Here is a 17,298-nt window from a genome sequence, read left to right as displayed (position 1 = left end):
TTGTTTTAAAAGCAGGGTCTTTAAAGTGTAGCAGGTAAACACTGCAGATGAGCATCCTTTAACCCAAATAGAGCAGTTCACTTTGTCCTTGAGGGGCAGTGCTGGGAATAGGGCTGGGGAGATTTACAATCCATTAACTCATGCATATGCACGTTTGAAGAGGAGTGCCGTCAACAGGGCTAAAAAGATTTACAATTCATTAAGCCCGGGCATGTACACTTCTTTTTTTCCCGTATACCTACCTGACCCTCACCTTTAAGAATGTATTTTGTCTCTTGGGGAAAGGGGTTAATACCATCTGGGGACAGATGATCCCACCTGGACACTAACCATGCTGCATATATAGTAGTCACACATTCCCCTATGGGGGAATGAAAAGGTTATAGCACAATAGGACCTGACAAAACCTGCTAGACATTAACAATGTTGTATACAAATGAGCCTCATACTCTCTTATGGGACAATTAAAAGGGTTACAGTATAAAAGGTAGCATAAGCCTGCAAATGAAGCAACAAATCCATTTAATCATTAACAGCACCGAGGAACTACAGGTGACATCAATACTCACATGAAGACACCAAAGGGTTAACAAACACCACATTTCTGTAAGACCCAGCTAAAGGTGGCCATACACTCTACAACCATCGCAAGACTTTAGTCTTGCGATGGTTGTAAAGGGATTAAAAAAACGTACGATCTGCCTATCTTGGACAGGCAGATCGCACTCTCGATCATCGCAAGCCCGCCCTCCTGAGGGGCGGGCTTCCGATGACCGCAATGCTGAACGGGCAGTGTGCGTGTGCGCACACCGGCCCATTCAGCATTTATCTTCCGAGCACCGTTCTAATCGTACGATTCTCGGCTGGTTTTCGAACATGCTGGTTCGACAGAAGACGTGCGACGTACAGTAGAAACGGTCGCACGTCTCCGTTCACACTGCTCGATTATCGTACGAAAACCCGATCGCATACGATTATCGTACGATAATCGTGCACTGTATGGGCACCTTGAGACTTTAGTAGCAGAGCTACAAGTGGTAGCAGCCTACACTCAGCAAGCACCTAACAGGTTAAAGCTGCACATGAAAGCAACAAATCCATTTAAACATGAATAGCACTGAGGAACAACAGGTGACAGCAATACTCACATGAAGACACCAAACGTATATATATATATTGCTTGTAAAGGTGCCCATACAATGCACGATTCTCGTACGAGAATCACGGGAAATCCCGCGATCGTACGAGAATCGTGCAGTGTATGGAAGGCGTGCGACCGTTTCTAATGTACGGTCGCACATCTTTTGTATATCGAGCATGTTGGAAAACCAGCCGAGAATCGTATGATTTTCGGCTGGTTTTTAACATGATCGAGAGATCACTGCCGAACGGGCCGGTGTGCGCACACGCACACTGCCCGTTCAGCATTGCAGTCATCGGAAGCCCGCCCCTCAGGGGGGCGGGCTTGCGATGATCACAGGTACGATCTGCCTGTCCAAGATGGGCAGATCGTACGTTTTTTTTAAGTACTTTACAACCCTCGCAAGACAAAAGTCTTGCGAGGGTTGTAAAGTGTATGGGCACCTTAAGATACCACTCTAAAGAATGAATCCAAACACTGAGGTTCCTTTAAAACACTCAATCAAGCATATTTGCAGATATACACTTTGACAATTTCCCTTTTTCATCCCTGGAGCTATATGTTGGCACCATTAGGGTTCATCTAGTCCAAACGTCTTCTGTTTACTTCCTAAAGTAAACCAGTCTCAAACCTGAACAAATTAAGTTAAGCATATGATAAACAAAAATGGAAAAGCGGAGGTTACCTTTAATGAAATGCACATTTCAAAATAGAAAAGTAAATCCAGAGATCTATGAAGTTCAAGTTTCATGCAGAGCTCAATTTTTACTGTAGAAGTCAGGGCTAGTTCACACCAAGCGCGTTCCAGGAGCAGAGCAGTTACAGAACGGATCAAAACTGCGCCCAATGTATTCCAATGGTATTTTGGGCTAGAGCATGTAACAAAAATGCAGCAAGCCCTATTTTTCCTGCTCTGGAAAGCATGCAAACACATTAAAATGCATGCAAATTCCCTGGAACGCACTGGAAGCCCATTTTAGGCTTAAAAAAATATGCGGCACAACACACTGCAGTGCGTGTGCAGAAACTCATGCAGATCTGGTCCACATTTAGTGTGAACAAGCCCTCAGTGTTGATGCAACAATCTCTGACCTTTGATGTACATTGATGTAATAAACACTTAGCTCCTTAAATGTCTCCAATGGAGGCTGGCAGTCTTGCATCCTGTGTCTTAGCTGAAGTGATAATTTTTTAGTGCACTCCCCATAGCACAGCCTAGTGACAATGCAGCAGAAATTTTCTGGAACATTGATGTAAACACTGGCATTTACAAAGTTGGCTCTGGGACTGCACTGGGACCATGCTTACAATCAACCTATACTCTGCAAAACTTCTAAACTAACCTCCCCCATGAACAGCAGTCAAAAGATACTTGTTTATAACTATTTTAGTTATCCCTGAAGAAAAGTTATTTTTTGGCAAGGATGGGCCTTCTTATAGCTATAATATTCTGCTACTATAGCTTTCAGTATCATCTGAACATACAGTAAATACCCAACACTTTATCAAATAACTTAAGCGGTGCAAGAAAAAATATTCTCTGTATAATGTGGTCACCTGTTGTTTGACTTGTGCCTTGTTGTTATGATCCCAACTCTGGCTTGTGCCTTTCCTACCTGATTCTGCCTGTTTGCCCACAATCATAACCTTTGCCTGTATCATTAGTCAGCTTAAGTACTTCCAACCCTAACCTCTGCATGAGTGATGGATATGGATCCTCTGGGTTGGCTGATGTGGACTTATATGTGTAGCTATAAATTACCAAATTATGAGCCAGCAGCGTAGTCTGTAAGCAGGCTGAGCTAGTGGCTGTCAGGCAGCCATAAAACAGAAAGAATGTATTATTTTTTATTGGGTGGATTTGAATATAAAATTTTGTAACGGTATCTAAACACATAAACTGTGTTAGCAGTGTTTGTGCATGCTACTCCTTTTATTTATAAATTGCAAGTATCATAATGCAAGCCAAAAACAACAAACACTTTATACTATATGCTGTATATCACTAACACACTAATTATTCATAGATGATTCCAAGATCAATACTAAAAAAAGCTCCTTTGTCAGCAAACACAAATAAGCCAGTGGTTCTCAACCTTTCTAGGGCCAGGACCCCTTGGAACATTTGCCAAGCTGTGGTGACCCCCAACGGTAAAATTTAGAGATGACACGGCCGCTGCATGTTGAAGAGCAGGTTACAAGTCAGTCCTAATTAACCGTTTTAAGGTCCCCAGAATTAGCATTATAACTATGGGGTAAAGCCTTAACCCCATAGTTCTCCTTTAACACTGAGCGGCAGTCAGTAATATCTCTGAAGTGGTCAGCAGGGCCGCCTTTTAATATTCATTGGACACCGAGCAAACATTTTTCTGGGCCGCCCCACCCTTACCCCCAAGCCACGTCCACTACCCGCCACACCTCGCCCTGTCACACTACCGACTTGCCCTGCACCCACCATGCAATTCCCCTCTCCACCACAGCATCCCAAAAAAGGGAGAGGTTGTCCGGCGTACAGCAGGGGTGAAGCAAAGCTAAACAATGTCAATCGCATAGTAAACAGAATGTACCCCCCCCCCCTGTTCCATTTGCCCCCCCCCCCCTGCCCCCAATGTCCTGTCCCATACTTCCCCCCTGTACTGTGCCATCCTTCCCTCACTGTCCTGTCCGCCCCCCCAACCCCCCACTGTGCCAGGTCTCGCTCATTGTTGCTGGCAGCGATTAGGTCCTTCTTTCAGCAGGTCCTTGATGCACTTATTGTATCTGTCCAGCTCTGCCTTGTGTGCCTTAACTCCAAGGGCTGCAGCCCCATGATTAGAGTTCCGGCTCTGCCTCCTTAATAGGCACAGCAGCCAGCAGCAGAAATAGGTGGCCGGGATTAGAGGGGTCGGAGCGGCTCTCAGGGCAGGACATGCTGCTCATTTACAGCGGAGCCTGGTGACAGCGCAGTGTGCAGAGTGGATGAAGCAGACAATGGAAGCCGAGACACCGAACACAGCCAGCATTCCTGCATTGATGGGCCCCCTCCTGGCCAAATGATACAGACGGCCCATGGTAGTCAGTGAAGCAGTATCGGCGGGAAGGGAACCTCCTCACCTACTGTTCATGTGTCGTTCCCACTCGCATCCCTCTCTCTGCTCCTCCCCACTGACTGCTGCAGCGACATCAGGCGGCTGGGGAGTGACCAACACTGCGGCGACCCACTCGAGGGGTCTGCTGAGGAAACCAAATATGTGATAATTTGAGAATGTGCTCCATACCCACAAACATTAAGCCTGAACAGACAGTCAACCAGTTAGATGAGCCTCTGGAAAAAACTAGGTTCACATTTGGCTTGTCTACTTTTATTGTGCCATCAAATTTGAGAAAATGGGAAATACAGTATATGAAATGTGAAGTTGGACACAATTTACTTTCTTTCCACTTCTGCTCTCAGGACTTATTGCCTTAGTTGCCAAGAAATGGACAGGAAGCTATCTCTAGAAACATTTTTTTAAGAAAATCATCAGTATAACCTGCTTGAAAACTAAGAAAGAAGAAACACAAACTCTCCAGACTGCCCAAAAATCACATTCCTATGGCCCCTGTTCACACCTGACCGTTTTGTCGCAATAAGCAAAACGCCTGTCGCTGGGAAAAGTACAAGAGCTTCTTTTTGGCAGATTATAGCTCGTTTTGTCCCAATAGAGTCAAAAGGAAACGCACTTTGCAATTGGCTTTGCACAATTTTACACGCGTTTGTGCGTGTTTTTGCCATTTACATTAATGTGTTACAATCTGCTCATAAAAATGTGCGACTTAATATATGCGTGTTTTATGCACGTAAAAAGTGCTCAAACGCGCAAAAGCGTTTCTACGTGTGAAAATGCTGTCGCCTAGGTGTGAATCCGGGCGAGAGGTAAAAATCTGCAATTTATTTATACAGTGAAAATGAAAGCTGAATTATAGTCGATAATTACAGTTAAAATACTTTTAAAAGGGTTCTATTTTGTAAAATATTTTACAGAAGCAAGAAACAGCTGGCTGGTGCAGGTATGAACAAGAAAATCCACGCCATTTATTTTGATTAGGGGCCAACCCCTAACACTCATTACGAGTAGAGGACAATCCCTGACACTCATTATGAGTAGAGGACAACCCCTGACACTCATGAGTAAAAGACAACCCCTGCCATTCAATATCAGTAGAGAACAACCTCTGCCATCCAGTATGATTAGACCACAACCTATGCCACTCAACTTGAGTAGAGGACAACCCCAGCCTTTCAGCATGAAAATAGGACAACCTTGCTAATTTAGTATAGGATAGGATAAGCCGGGCTTCCCACCTCTCCTGAAATCACCTTTAGTGGCATTCAATTCTGCTTTCTGTGAGTCAAAGATCAAAGCAAAAACCAATATACTAACTTCGTATGACCATATACAGCCAAACATTAATGTGTTGGTTATGCTGCCATATTGTTTTAGGGGGTTAGAAATTAGGTAATTTTACAGAATCTGGTGGGACATTTATCAATTCGGTCATACAGAAGCGGTGGCACAGATATGAGACAGAGTTATGAAAATTAGGCAGCCCAATTCATAAATATATGCTACTTTAAAGCAGCACTAGATCAAACCCCAACCACATTTAAAAGTAAAAAGACAAAATCTTGTTTTTTTAATTATTTGAATCCAGTGGTGAGGGGTTTAAACAGCCATTCTCAACCTTTTTACCCCAAAAGGAACCAGAGCAGAGGTATCAGAACCCCTGCTGAAAATATATATCTACATTTCCTGGTTAAAAAAAAAGCATGATCAGTAACCTGTTGAAAGTTTGAATTAAAAGAATAAATATGGCATACCTAAAACATTTTACATGCAGAGCCAATTATTTTACAATCCTACCTGTGTCTATAATAATCATTAAAACTATTAATAATAGACAGACAAGTGTCCCCTTATACTAAGTGTGGGAATTTGTGGTCAGTGGAGAACTGCCCTCTTACATTGTTAGTCACTGTAGGCGGGCATACTCAGTTTATTGCTCACTGGTCAAGGAAACCTTACAACCTCTGCCAGGAAAGAGCTGTCCAATCAATCAGTTACACCACAACCATGCCCATTTTCCACTGAAGATCCCTCCTTTACATGTCATAACCTGCTTGATCCAAATAGAACAACACTCATCCAAAAGTCACTGAAAAAGTATTTAAAAACTCAGGGAACTGGAAAGGTAAAATAGGATTTTTGACTTAGCCAAAAATCATTTTCTTGGAGGACATTAGGGAACACAGGTTGAGTAATTCAAGAACATAAAGTTATGCTCCTGCCTTCAGAAGATTGGACACTTGCATACAAAGCTTAACAGAGTTAATCTCCTAAACAAAGTTAACCCCTTAGGAGACTCCTCCGAGCAGTAAAGCACATGCCAATCTTTCACAAGTAAAGGGCACAAGTAAACATACCAGATGGTGGTCCTAAGAAACCCTGTAGTCTCTTCCAAGCATGGCACACTGGAGGAAGTTAGGGCACAAACCAGGGGACATGCCCCATCCAGATAGCTTTCACTGGTGGACATTTTCAAAGACAGGGTTCCACCAGACAGGTGTACCACGGCCCTGGACCTGTAAAGCACTCTGCGGCTAACCCACATATTACTCCAAAAGGGTCTTGGAAAGCTCCTCAGCAGAGCCCAGTGCCCCGAGGACACATTACAAGTCTGCTTCTTTTACATAGCGGAGTCTGGTATGGCCTCTAAGGTTATGGCAAAGAACAGTCAATCTGGAGAGTTGCAAAATGAACTCCACTGGCTCTGCAGCAACTGTAGAGGTTTGCTAGAAGAAAAAAGAATCTGGAGGAAAAAGCAGAAAAAGAGTTTGCCTCTATCTGAAGAGAGATGTCTGTTCTCTTTGGAGACTAGCAAAAAAAACAAAACAAACTACAGCATGATGGGTGTGGGGGTGTACACTAGGCTGCCCTTAAAGCTTTATTTGCCAGTATCCAATCTCCCGCAGGCAGCAGCATGACACTATGTACCTAAATGATTCATCCTATTGTGTCAGCCTTTAATGTAAAATGAAGAAATGTAGACTTCATAATCTTATGGAACCCTTTATAAAGAGGAGTTCAGCAGCTATATCAAGTTGTCAAGCATAAATTAACCCTGAATAACCCTACCTTCTCTCAAGATAAAGTGCTATGCTGATCATAGATAGCACTTGTATTTGCTTATATTTTGATCTGTGGTTAACCTGCAGATTGTTTTAAGGGGCTGTCTACATGTAATAATATGATGTCATCAGATATGTCCACCTGTCAGTCAAAAGGCCTTCTGAGGCCTAAAACCTACCGTTTTCTTGTCAACCTGGAATGCTGAAGTTAAACACCACTTTTCTCCCACTGGTATAAAGTAATTAGCAAGTTTTAAATGACCAATATGTAGCAGATCTATAATCAGCAGACCTGCTGGTGATCAGAAGGCCCCATTACTATTTCAGTGGCAATGTGCAGCAGAACTGTTGTAGTCAGATGTTACCAAATTATTTAGCCACAAAACTTCATGGACTATACATGTGTCCTTTCAGCATTAATGTGTGCATGTTATACAGGGGGGTCCCTAGCTTTTTTGCTGCCTGAGGCAGCGGGGGTGGGTAGGAGGGGCCTGGGAGGGATGCCTGCAAGGGAGTCCCACCAAGCTCCTGGCAACCAATAATGTCACTGGTTGCCAAGAGCTCAGCGGGACACTATGGCTGGCATGCCACGGAGCGTCCGGCAACCCGTGGCATTAGCGGTTACCAGGATCTTGGTGGGATGCTGGCAAGAGCGTCCCAGGTTTCTAAAAGCTGGGAGGAGAGATGTGTATGGCCCTTACACATCTCCCCACCCAGCTCTTAGCAACCTGAGATGCTCTAGCTGGAAAGGGGACAGCAGGTACACTGCAAACATTGTGCAGCAGAGCAGCCATGCCATTCTGCCTGCCGCCTGCCCATGAGATGTTACTTCATTATAGGGACAACCCAAATGTTATACATTTAGAGTAGCTGAAGCATACAATCCACTCAGAGGACACCCCTGGGGTCTGCATCTTTAATTAAATGTATCAACATCAGCTCAAGAAACAAATACAAATGACTAAAATATACCTTTGAACCTGTTTTCCTAACAGATTTGCTTTAAGAGAGAACTATGGGGTAAGCGTTTTTCCCCATAGTTCTATTTAGGGTCAGGGGAGGATAAATACTAACCTCTTCCCGTGACCCAAAGTTCAGTATATTGCAGGCTATTGCCCACAATATACTGAGAGCACCGCAGCCGGGACGGATCCCAACAATACTGTCGAGATCCACCCAGCTGTGTGAGTGACAGCTGGCTCTGCCTATCTAGAAGCAGAGCCAGCTGTGCCCACCTCCTCCCCCGTTCATTCTTTCACTCAGTGCTGGAGGATCTGAGAGGGGAGGGGGGAAACCCTGCGGGGAGCGGTGACTAGATGGTCGGAAAGTGAGCGAGTAACGGTATATGTTTGTTCACTTCCTGATCAATAGAGCCGACCTGTGACAGCTTCTTTGTCACAGGTCAGCTCTAACTATGAGGATGAGTGGAAATCACTCACCTCATAGTTCTCGTTTTAACCCTATTATTGTATGTAAGTGAACAGTTATAATGGTTTTCTAAGCAGTGGAAAATATTTTCTAAGCAGTGGAAATTAAGTATATAAGTGGATGATTGCAGTGAACAGAGCAAAAATAAAGCTGTTTTTAAAATGAACACATAAAAATGACACTGTGATTTATGGCTCAGCTACATTACTGCGGGCAAACAGTTAAGTATTTCATTGAGTTTATACATCTCTGAAAGTAAAATAAACAGAATATTACATAACAATGTTTTTGGCTTCTTGGTTTCTTACCGTGGTAAAAATCTTTTTCGACAAGCTTCATCTGCAGCTGGAAGATTTGCTCTTCAAGTTTGCATATGGAGTGTTTCGTCCTTTCCCTCCGGGTAATCATGTAACATAGATTTCTTACCTGTGGATATACCAGGATTGTTACATGTGACATTCAAAAGTGATCATTTAAAATTAAAACATGGTCCTTACATACACTAAGTAATTTGCACATTGGTAACAAAAATACTCCAAGAGCATGATTCAATTAGTATCTTATAAAAAAAAAGGTCCCAACATGTGCCTTTAATCAGAATAGTATTGGTGTTAGGCATGCACTAAAAATTCGGCCATTTTTCGGTCGAAATAGCGGTGCATCCCTCCTTTCTCTCCTCCCCGCTGGGCGCTGCTCTGTGTCCTAGCAGGGAGGAGAGAAACTGTCAGGAGGCCGAGCGGTGCGGGGGAGGAGAGCGCTCTGAGCCGCTCAGCCTCCTGTGACAGATCGGGAGAGCGACGGTGTGGGCGGACCCAGCCGTTAAAGAAGGCCAGGTCGGCAGTGTGGGGGAGGAGCCAGCTGTCAGAGGAGATAGAGCTCTCCTCCCCACACCGCTCGCTCAGCCTCCTGTGATAGCGAGTCAGGATGGAGAGCGGGTACAAGCACTCAGCGATCAATGATCACTGAGTGTATGTAAATAATTGAGGACAATAATTGGAGAAGAGGCGACTAAGGGGGGACATGATCACCATGTATACATAAATGGTCAATATAAAGAGCTTGGTGCCAAATTATTCACGTTAAGGGCATTGCAAAGGACAAGGGAACACTCTTTGCGTCTGGAGGAAAAGAGGTTTAACCTTTGCATACGGAAAGGATTCTTCACCGTTAGAGCTGTGAAAATGTGGAATAGACTCCCCAGGAGCTAGTTCTAGCTAGCTCGGTTAATTGTTTAAAAAAATATCTGCATGTATTCCTAAATGCACAGAATATTACTGGATATTGAGTTATTATAGGTATATTAGGCATCAGAGATTGTTGATCCAGGGAATATCCGATTGCCCTATGGGATCAGGAAGGAATTTTTTTCCCCTGTTGGAGCAAATTGAACTATGCTTTATAGGGTTTTTTTTTTGCCTTGCTCTGGATCAACAGTGGGTGATTGGGGGCATAGCGTTCTGTGTAGGCTTTTCTTCTTTTTTTTTTCTCTATAGGTTGAACTCGATGTGTCTTTTTTCAACCTGACTAACTATGTAACTATGTAACATAGTATGTTTACTGTGTCCCCAATTATGAATGAATGGTCTACATCACTTCCTATTCTTTCATGATTGTGGATACAGTAAACATACTATCTCCACAAGTTATGAATGAACCGGAACACTCAGTATAGAGGCTTCCTGTTCATTTATAACAGGGGCTGCAAAAAAAGAGATCTGTGTTCTCAATCTCTTTTTCTATTTTAAAAGGGAAATATCAGGGGTCTGTTTAGACCCCTAATATTTCCCTGAAGCCCCCAACAGTAAAGAAAAAAATAAAAATATTTAATAAAAATAAATAATTAAAAACAAAATATAAAAAAATAAATAAAAAATGTAAAAAAATATTTGAAAAAGTTAGTAAGTTAGAAAAAAAAAACATTTTCAGTTGTGGACTGACATTATTTTTCATTTTGGTTTTGAAATGTTAATTTCGGTGTACCTCTAATTGGTATGTAATGATACATAGGCAGAGTTTAATTGAATTTATTATTTACAGGCTTTGATCCTATGCATATTCTGAAAAACTGCAAGTTTCTTTTCGAAAACTATAGTAACATCTTTATCTCTGCAGTTTAGGGTAACTAAACCCAAGAAAAATGTAATATGTTGCAGCTTACCAGTCCTTAGATGAGGTGGCTGCATTAGTCTTCATTTTTCAGTATATGAACATTTTTAGCAAGCACACAAAATACCTGCTGACTTTGCCAGAAATGCAGTGTTCTTTTTAAATTCCTGTGAACTAAACTAAAAGCAAAACCAATTTTATCTGCTGTCTTTAAACTACAAGCTCTCCATCCCCCATGTAATGTAAATAAACAGAGGCACACATGTTTAAAGTCCAGCCTGGGTGACAACCATAGTTTGCTCCATAGATACTGGAGTAGTGAGTATAGCCAACCAGGGAAAGGAAGTATACTATTTTAAGGATTACCAGGTTAAAAGAAGGGGGGAAAAAGAATACCAGCATACCTCTAGTGGTTGGACTGGTGAGCTGAAAAATACAACATACTTGTTTTTTTATTTAGATACACTTTAAGGAAAGATACAGTAAAGTACATCAAGTAAGTCAAAATACTTTGGCATAACTTCAATTCTCCCCAACCCACCATTTCTCTAGGACAATATTGCCATACGTCATTACAATGTTAATATGCTGTATGTGGATCAGTGTTGATGAGATCTCAGCGCTGGTGGATTTTAATGGAGAACAGTTAGGTTTCTGACACTTCAAGCAACTAATAGGGAAGGTATCCTTCAGCAGGGGTAATTTAGAATGAGTCATTGAGTTACACAAGGGGCGAAGGGGGTTCTTCTCAGTTCGAGCCGTTAGGGTCTGGAACTCGTTGCCACAAGCAGTGATTTCGGCTAATAGTGTGGAATCGTTCAAGAGGCTTTTGGACGATTTCCTGAGAAACGGCAATATACAGGGGTACAAACAAGTACTCCTAATAACGAGACGACTCAGGGATCTATACACACACACACGCACACACGCACGCACGCACGCACGCACGCACGCAATAGGTTGGACTTGATGGACATGTGTCTTTATTCAACCTCAAATACTATGTAACTATGTAAGTGTCAGATAAGGGCCAAGAGTTAGGAGGTGAGGCTTGTGGTGTACAATTTTAGGGTGTAGGCAACATTATAATTTTAAGGGTTAGGGTTAATATTTCAGGAAAAGCTGGGTCCACATTGGGATAGGTTTTAACGTTAAGCGCTAGGATCCAGGTTAGGGGTTTTATTGTTTAGGTTAAGTGTTAGGGTTTAGACTATGTGCCAGCGTGATCTTTTCAGCCCAGTTGTTCATGGAGTCTGCTAACTGGGGCGAATAAATGCTGCCCTAAACCTGATTTGAAGATCAACTACTGGGAGGAAATCTTAAATAACACATATTGGCATTAAACTAAATAAGTAGTTTGAAATGCCCTTGTTTCTTCAACTCATTTTTCATATCAGAGAATAAACCTTATATTTGCAACATTATCTGACAGTCAAACTACTTAGCTGCAGTATTATTTATTTTTTAAAATTTATTTTTAATGAGGCTGAAAGTACTCAAAAAATCTGAGGACTGTATTTTAAAGCACAAAAGGAAGCATGGACCTGTATACTGTATATATACCCTAATGTGTATTATTAACGTGATATAAATCATTGCAGAGTAAATTGTATGGAAAGTAGTGAGAACAATTTAGGACATTGATTTGATTTTTTCTTGACACATGTATGCAGATTTGAAAAATAAAACAGTACTAAGTAATATTAGGAACAACTGAGAATTTAAGTTTCTGACACAAAAAGAATAATTAGAGCACACCTTTTAAAATGTGATACGAGTGCCGTATTTGATTATGCAGAAACTCCAGTTTTCTGCCAAATGACAGCAACGACACCTAAACCAGGCCAAAAGCAACACCTAAATGAAATTGTTCTTGCTTTGGATCCTTTTAAAAATGTGTATCATTAGAAGTGTTTAGGTACAAAATACAGACAGTAAATAGCAGTATATGAGACAAAGTACACTATATAGGAATGTCCAGTCACAAGATAGGAATGTCCAATCACAAGAGTTATATTTAATTTTATTAGTGGTGCCCAGCAAAACAAATATAGAGAATGTTGGGGGGGAAAAGGACCAAGAGAAAACATTTCCAGCACCTGTGTATAACATAATTAATGATCCATATAAACTTTTAGAGAAATTTCAATACATCTTATGGATAAATAGCAGTCAATGGGTTAATAAAGATTTAATGTTCAAGGTGCATACCACAGTAAGTAATATAAGTATGCTGTTCAAGTATAGGAACAGATGGAAACCTGTACACTATTTTTGCCTCCTTGGTCTGGGACATTCCTAATGCCTGGGTCCAGAGTGTCATAACCAAGGGATACAAACTGAAATTTTGCTAATTTCTTCCTCCCTCTTGCTTTCTGCTGTCAAACTTTCCAAGATCTCCTCGAAGACAAACTGATCTTTTTGCTGCCCTAAATCAGCGCCTGTCTCAGGGGGCCATAGTCTCTGTTCTGAAGGCAGATACATTTCAGGGGTTGTATTCCAATCGGTTCCGTGTGTGTGTGTGTGTGCGCGCGCGCCATATTCTTGATCTGAAGATTTTCAGTTGGTTCCGGTTAGTTCAAAAGTTACATGTGGATTCTGCCCACTCTGTCAGTGCCTCCCATTACTCAGGAGACTTTCTGGCATGTGGGGGCGGGGGAGCGAGCGGCGACTGGCCGCAATTCAGGATGGCCGAGCGGCATAGTGATCGGAGCCGCTGTCATCCTGTCAGTTTTTGGATGACAGCGGCTCTGTAGCATGGCTGAGCGGGGGATCGATAAATATCATTGATATCTATCGATCCTCCTGTGCAGAGCAAACACCGGAGCGATCGTCTGATTTACATCACTTCCTGGTCATTCATACATTTATGAATGGGGACTAGCACTCACTACAGAGGCTACCCCATTCATAAACTGGTGACAGTAAAATATTTTTACTGTCGCTCCAGGCAGGGATCTGTGACTCAATGGATCCCCGCTACTGTCCCCCGCTTGTAGGGGCTGTGGCAGCGGGGATAAAAAAATTTCCAGCGGGGGGCGGAGGAGCAAGCGTCGGCTGGCGGGGAGAAGCACAAGTTTCAGGATGGCTGAGCGGTGAGGAGAACTGCAGGAGAGCAGTTACTAGGTAACCAGGAGATGCTGAACTGTCATTACACACTGAGAACCCGGCCGAGCCGCCGTGATATCACGCCAACACCTCCGGGTTCTTTCAGCTTCAGAAGCTGCAAAGAAGCTGATGGAGCAGATCTGTGCTTCATCAGCTTATTTTGGGGGGTCCTAGGTGACATTAGGGGTCTTGGAGACCCCAGATGTCTCCATAAAGAGGACCTGTCACATATTTTGCTATCACATAGCGGGTTTTTATTAGCCTCGCATGTGATAGCAATAAAGTTTAGTAAAAAAAAAAAGGAAAAAAAAATGTAAGTCCCCCCCAAAAATGTAAAGTAACAAATAAAAAAGAATTAAAAAAAATTTAAAAAAATTTAAGTCCCCACCCATACATACACGCAAACATGCGCCGGGGGCGCATACGTGCATGAACACTGAAAAATGGCCTGGAAGGGGGTCTAAACACCTGGTCTTGAAGTGGTTAAAGATGTGTATTGCAACAAAGGCTACTTATTGATTTAGGGGGTTATTCACTGAAGAGCCGAAGGATCCAGCCGTAGATTCGGCTGATCCTTCAACTCTCTTCGGCCGTCGGAGACCTTTGGTTCAGTCGAACTGAAGGGCTGCTGTACCTGCTGCAACCTGCTGCTGTACCTGCTGCAACCTGCTGCTGCTCAGCTGAACCGAAGGCATATGCTTCGGCTCGGGAGCGACAGCCGAAGCGGGGAGAATGGCTTGCCCGAGGGCGGCCGTTCGCCCCGCAGATGACAGCTGGGCGGAGCCAGCTGTGATCCCACGGTTCGCTCCGTCCAGTTGTAATGACAGATCACTACTAGATTGTAAGCTCTCACGAGCAGGGCCCTCCCAACCCTATTGTTCTGAAACTGTATTGTACTGTAAATTGCATTGTAAATGTACTGTCTCCACTATTTTGTAAAGCGCTGAGCAAATTGTTGGAGCTATATAAATCCTGTATAATAATAATAATCAGCGTCCCCAAATGACCTGGGGACGCTGATGTCATTAAACAATAACAACTGGGCGGAGCCGTCCGTGATGTCACGACCGGCTCCGTCCAGTTGTTATTCATTGGCCCGGGACCTGCTAGAAGAGTCTAGCAGGTGCCGGCCAATATGAAACAGTTGGGTGGAGCTGCTAGCTCCGCCCAATTGTTTTTCGTTTTTATTATTTTATTTATTTTTCTTTTTTTAAATATCTTTATTTATTTTTAAATTTTCCTACTTTTGATCATTTTAAAAATCATTTTTTAGTGGGGAGTGACCGTTCGGCGACTAAGATGGCCGCTCAATAACGGAGCTCTGACACTCCAGCCTGCTAAGCGACGCCTTTGACAGCTAATCAGGACCCTGACGAACACTCACCCGCTGCAGCGCTATTCCGGTCATCTGCTGCCATGCCTAAGAGAGGGAAAACCGCCATTCCACGAAGAAACTCGCGGCTTTCTTCCCCGCAGTACCTCCGGCGGGAACACAAGATGGCGCCATTGCTCCTGCTTAGTCACATCATGGTCCCTCTCAGCATAACGGCTGCCCACAGAGCAAGAGCAAATCAGCTCGCAAGCTGCCACTAGACGAGCACTCTGCTCCACAACAGGATCTGGGCGAGTCCTCTCCACCTGACTCCCCTTTCACCGGCAGCCCTACAAAATGTAAATGCCTCAGGGGACCAAGTGATCAGTCCCACCCCACGATGGAGCCTGAACAGTCCTATCATCCCAGCTCCCCTATAGACCTGGAGCAATATCCTGCCTTCTCGCAGCCTGTCTCTTCCAGTGATCTAAAGTCTATGTTACTATCACTGAGGGACTAATTACACCTGGATGTGTCCTCTATGCTGGACAAACTATCTGTCTCCATTCACCATGTGCAACACAGAGTCTCCCATATTGAAACCAGGATGGGGGAACTTTCCTCTGTCACTCTGCACATGATGAGGAAATCCAATGGATCGAAACAAAACTTGTTGATCTGGAAGACTGCTCCTGCAGGAATAATATCAAATTGATAGGGATTCCAGAAACTATCTCCTCTCAACAACTATATCAATTTGTTACAGGCCTCCTCAAGGAACTTGTTCCTCAGGCCTAGGACTGTGATTTTTCTACTGACAGAGTCCACAGAATCACTAAATCCCCATCACTGCAAGACTCTGCCCCACGTGACGTCCTGACTCGCATACACTTTCACACTAAAGAAGCTGAAGAAGCTGTGATGACTGCTATTAGATCTAAACCCACCATGTCGTCCACGGGCTATCCCTGTTTGCAGATCTCTTCCAAGCTACCATTCAAAACTGTCGCAAGCTGAGCGGCAACACAATATTCTCTATGAGTGGGGATTCCCGACGAAACTACTGATTAATCATTGTGGCAAATCGTTCTCAGTCGCCTCAACTGACTCGGGATTCCGCTTACTACAAGAATGACGTCTCCTGCTCATCCGCCTCAAGCTTCCTCTACCCCGCAATCAGCCTCAGCGGACTGGACCTGAGCCCTGATGACAACGAGTTCCATTACAGGTCCTCTTCCCTAACCTTCTGTATGGGCTCGGATGGCAGCTCCAACCTCCTTACCATTTGGATTTCTCCAACACCTGTACAAAGCATTAGTAAGACCTCATCTGGAATATGCAGTTCAGTTTTGGGCACCAGTTCACAAAAAGAATGTTGTGGAACTGGAGAAAGTGTAGCGTAGGGCGACTAAACTCATAAGAGGCATGGAGGAGCTCAGCTATGAGGAAAGATTAACTGACCTTAATTTCTCTCTGGAGAAGAGGCGATGAAGGGGGGACATGATCACCATGTATAAATACATAAATGGTCCATATAGTGAGCTTGGTGCCAAATTATTCACTTTAAGGTCACTGCAAAAGACAAGGGGCACTCTTTGCATCTGGAGGAAAAGAGGTTGAACCTTTGCATACAGAAAGGATTCTTCACAGTGAGAGCTGTGAGAATTTGGAAAAGACTCCCGCAAGAGCTAGTTCTAGCTAGCTTAGTTAATTGTTTTAAAAAAATCTGCATGTATTCCTAAATACACAGAATATTACTGGATATTGAGTTCTTATAGGTATATCAAGCATCAGAGATTGCTGATCCAGGGAATATTCGATTGCCTTATGGGATCAGAAAGGAATTTTTTTCCCCTGTTGGAGCAAATTGAACTATGCTTTATAGGGTTTTTTTTTGCCTTGCTCTGGATCAACAGTGGGTGATTGGGGGCATAGCGTTCTGTGTAGGCTTTTCTTCTTTTTTTTTTCTCTATAGGTTGAACTCGATGTGTCTTTTTTCAACCTGACTAACTATGTAACTATGTAACATAGTATGTTTACTGTGTCCCCAATTAT

The 17,298-nt window shown here is 43.2% G+C and overlaps 1 protein-coding gene across 1 annotated transcript in view; it reads right to left on the bottom strand.

The window, feature by feature from the left end:
* Nucleotides 1-17,298, bottom strand: part of LOC108802105 (protein Jade-2-like) — a 90,217-nt gene that overhangs the window by 15,009 nt on the left and 57,910 nt on the right. Inside the window, exon 4 of the mRNA XM_018573992.1 lies at nucleotides 9,026-9,143. Coding sequence (XP_018429494.1) covers nucleotides 9,026-9,143 — 118 coding nt within the window. The remainder of the gene's footprint in view (nucleotides 1-9,025; nucleotides 9,144-17,298) is intronic.

Source organism: Nanorana parkeri, unplaced genomic scaffold (assembly GCF_000935625.1).
Source record: "Nanorana parkeri isolate BGI_ZX_2015 unplaced genomic scaffold, ASM93562v1 scaffold2662, whole genome shotgun sequence".
NCBI lineage: Eukaryota > Metazoa > Chordata > Amphibia > Anura > Dicroglossidae > Nanorana > Nanorana parkeri.
The sequence above is the reverse complement of the archived record's forward strand: the minus strand, read 5'-3'. Positions and strand labels throughout refer to the sequence as shown.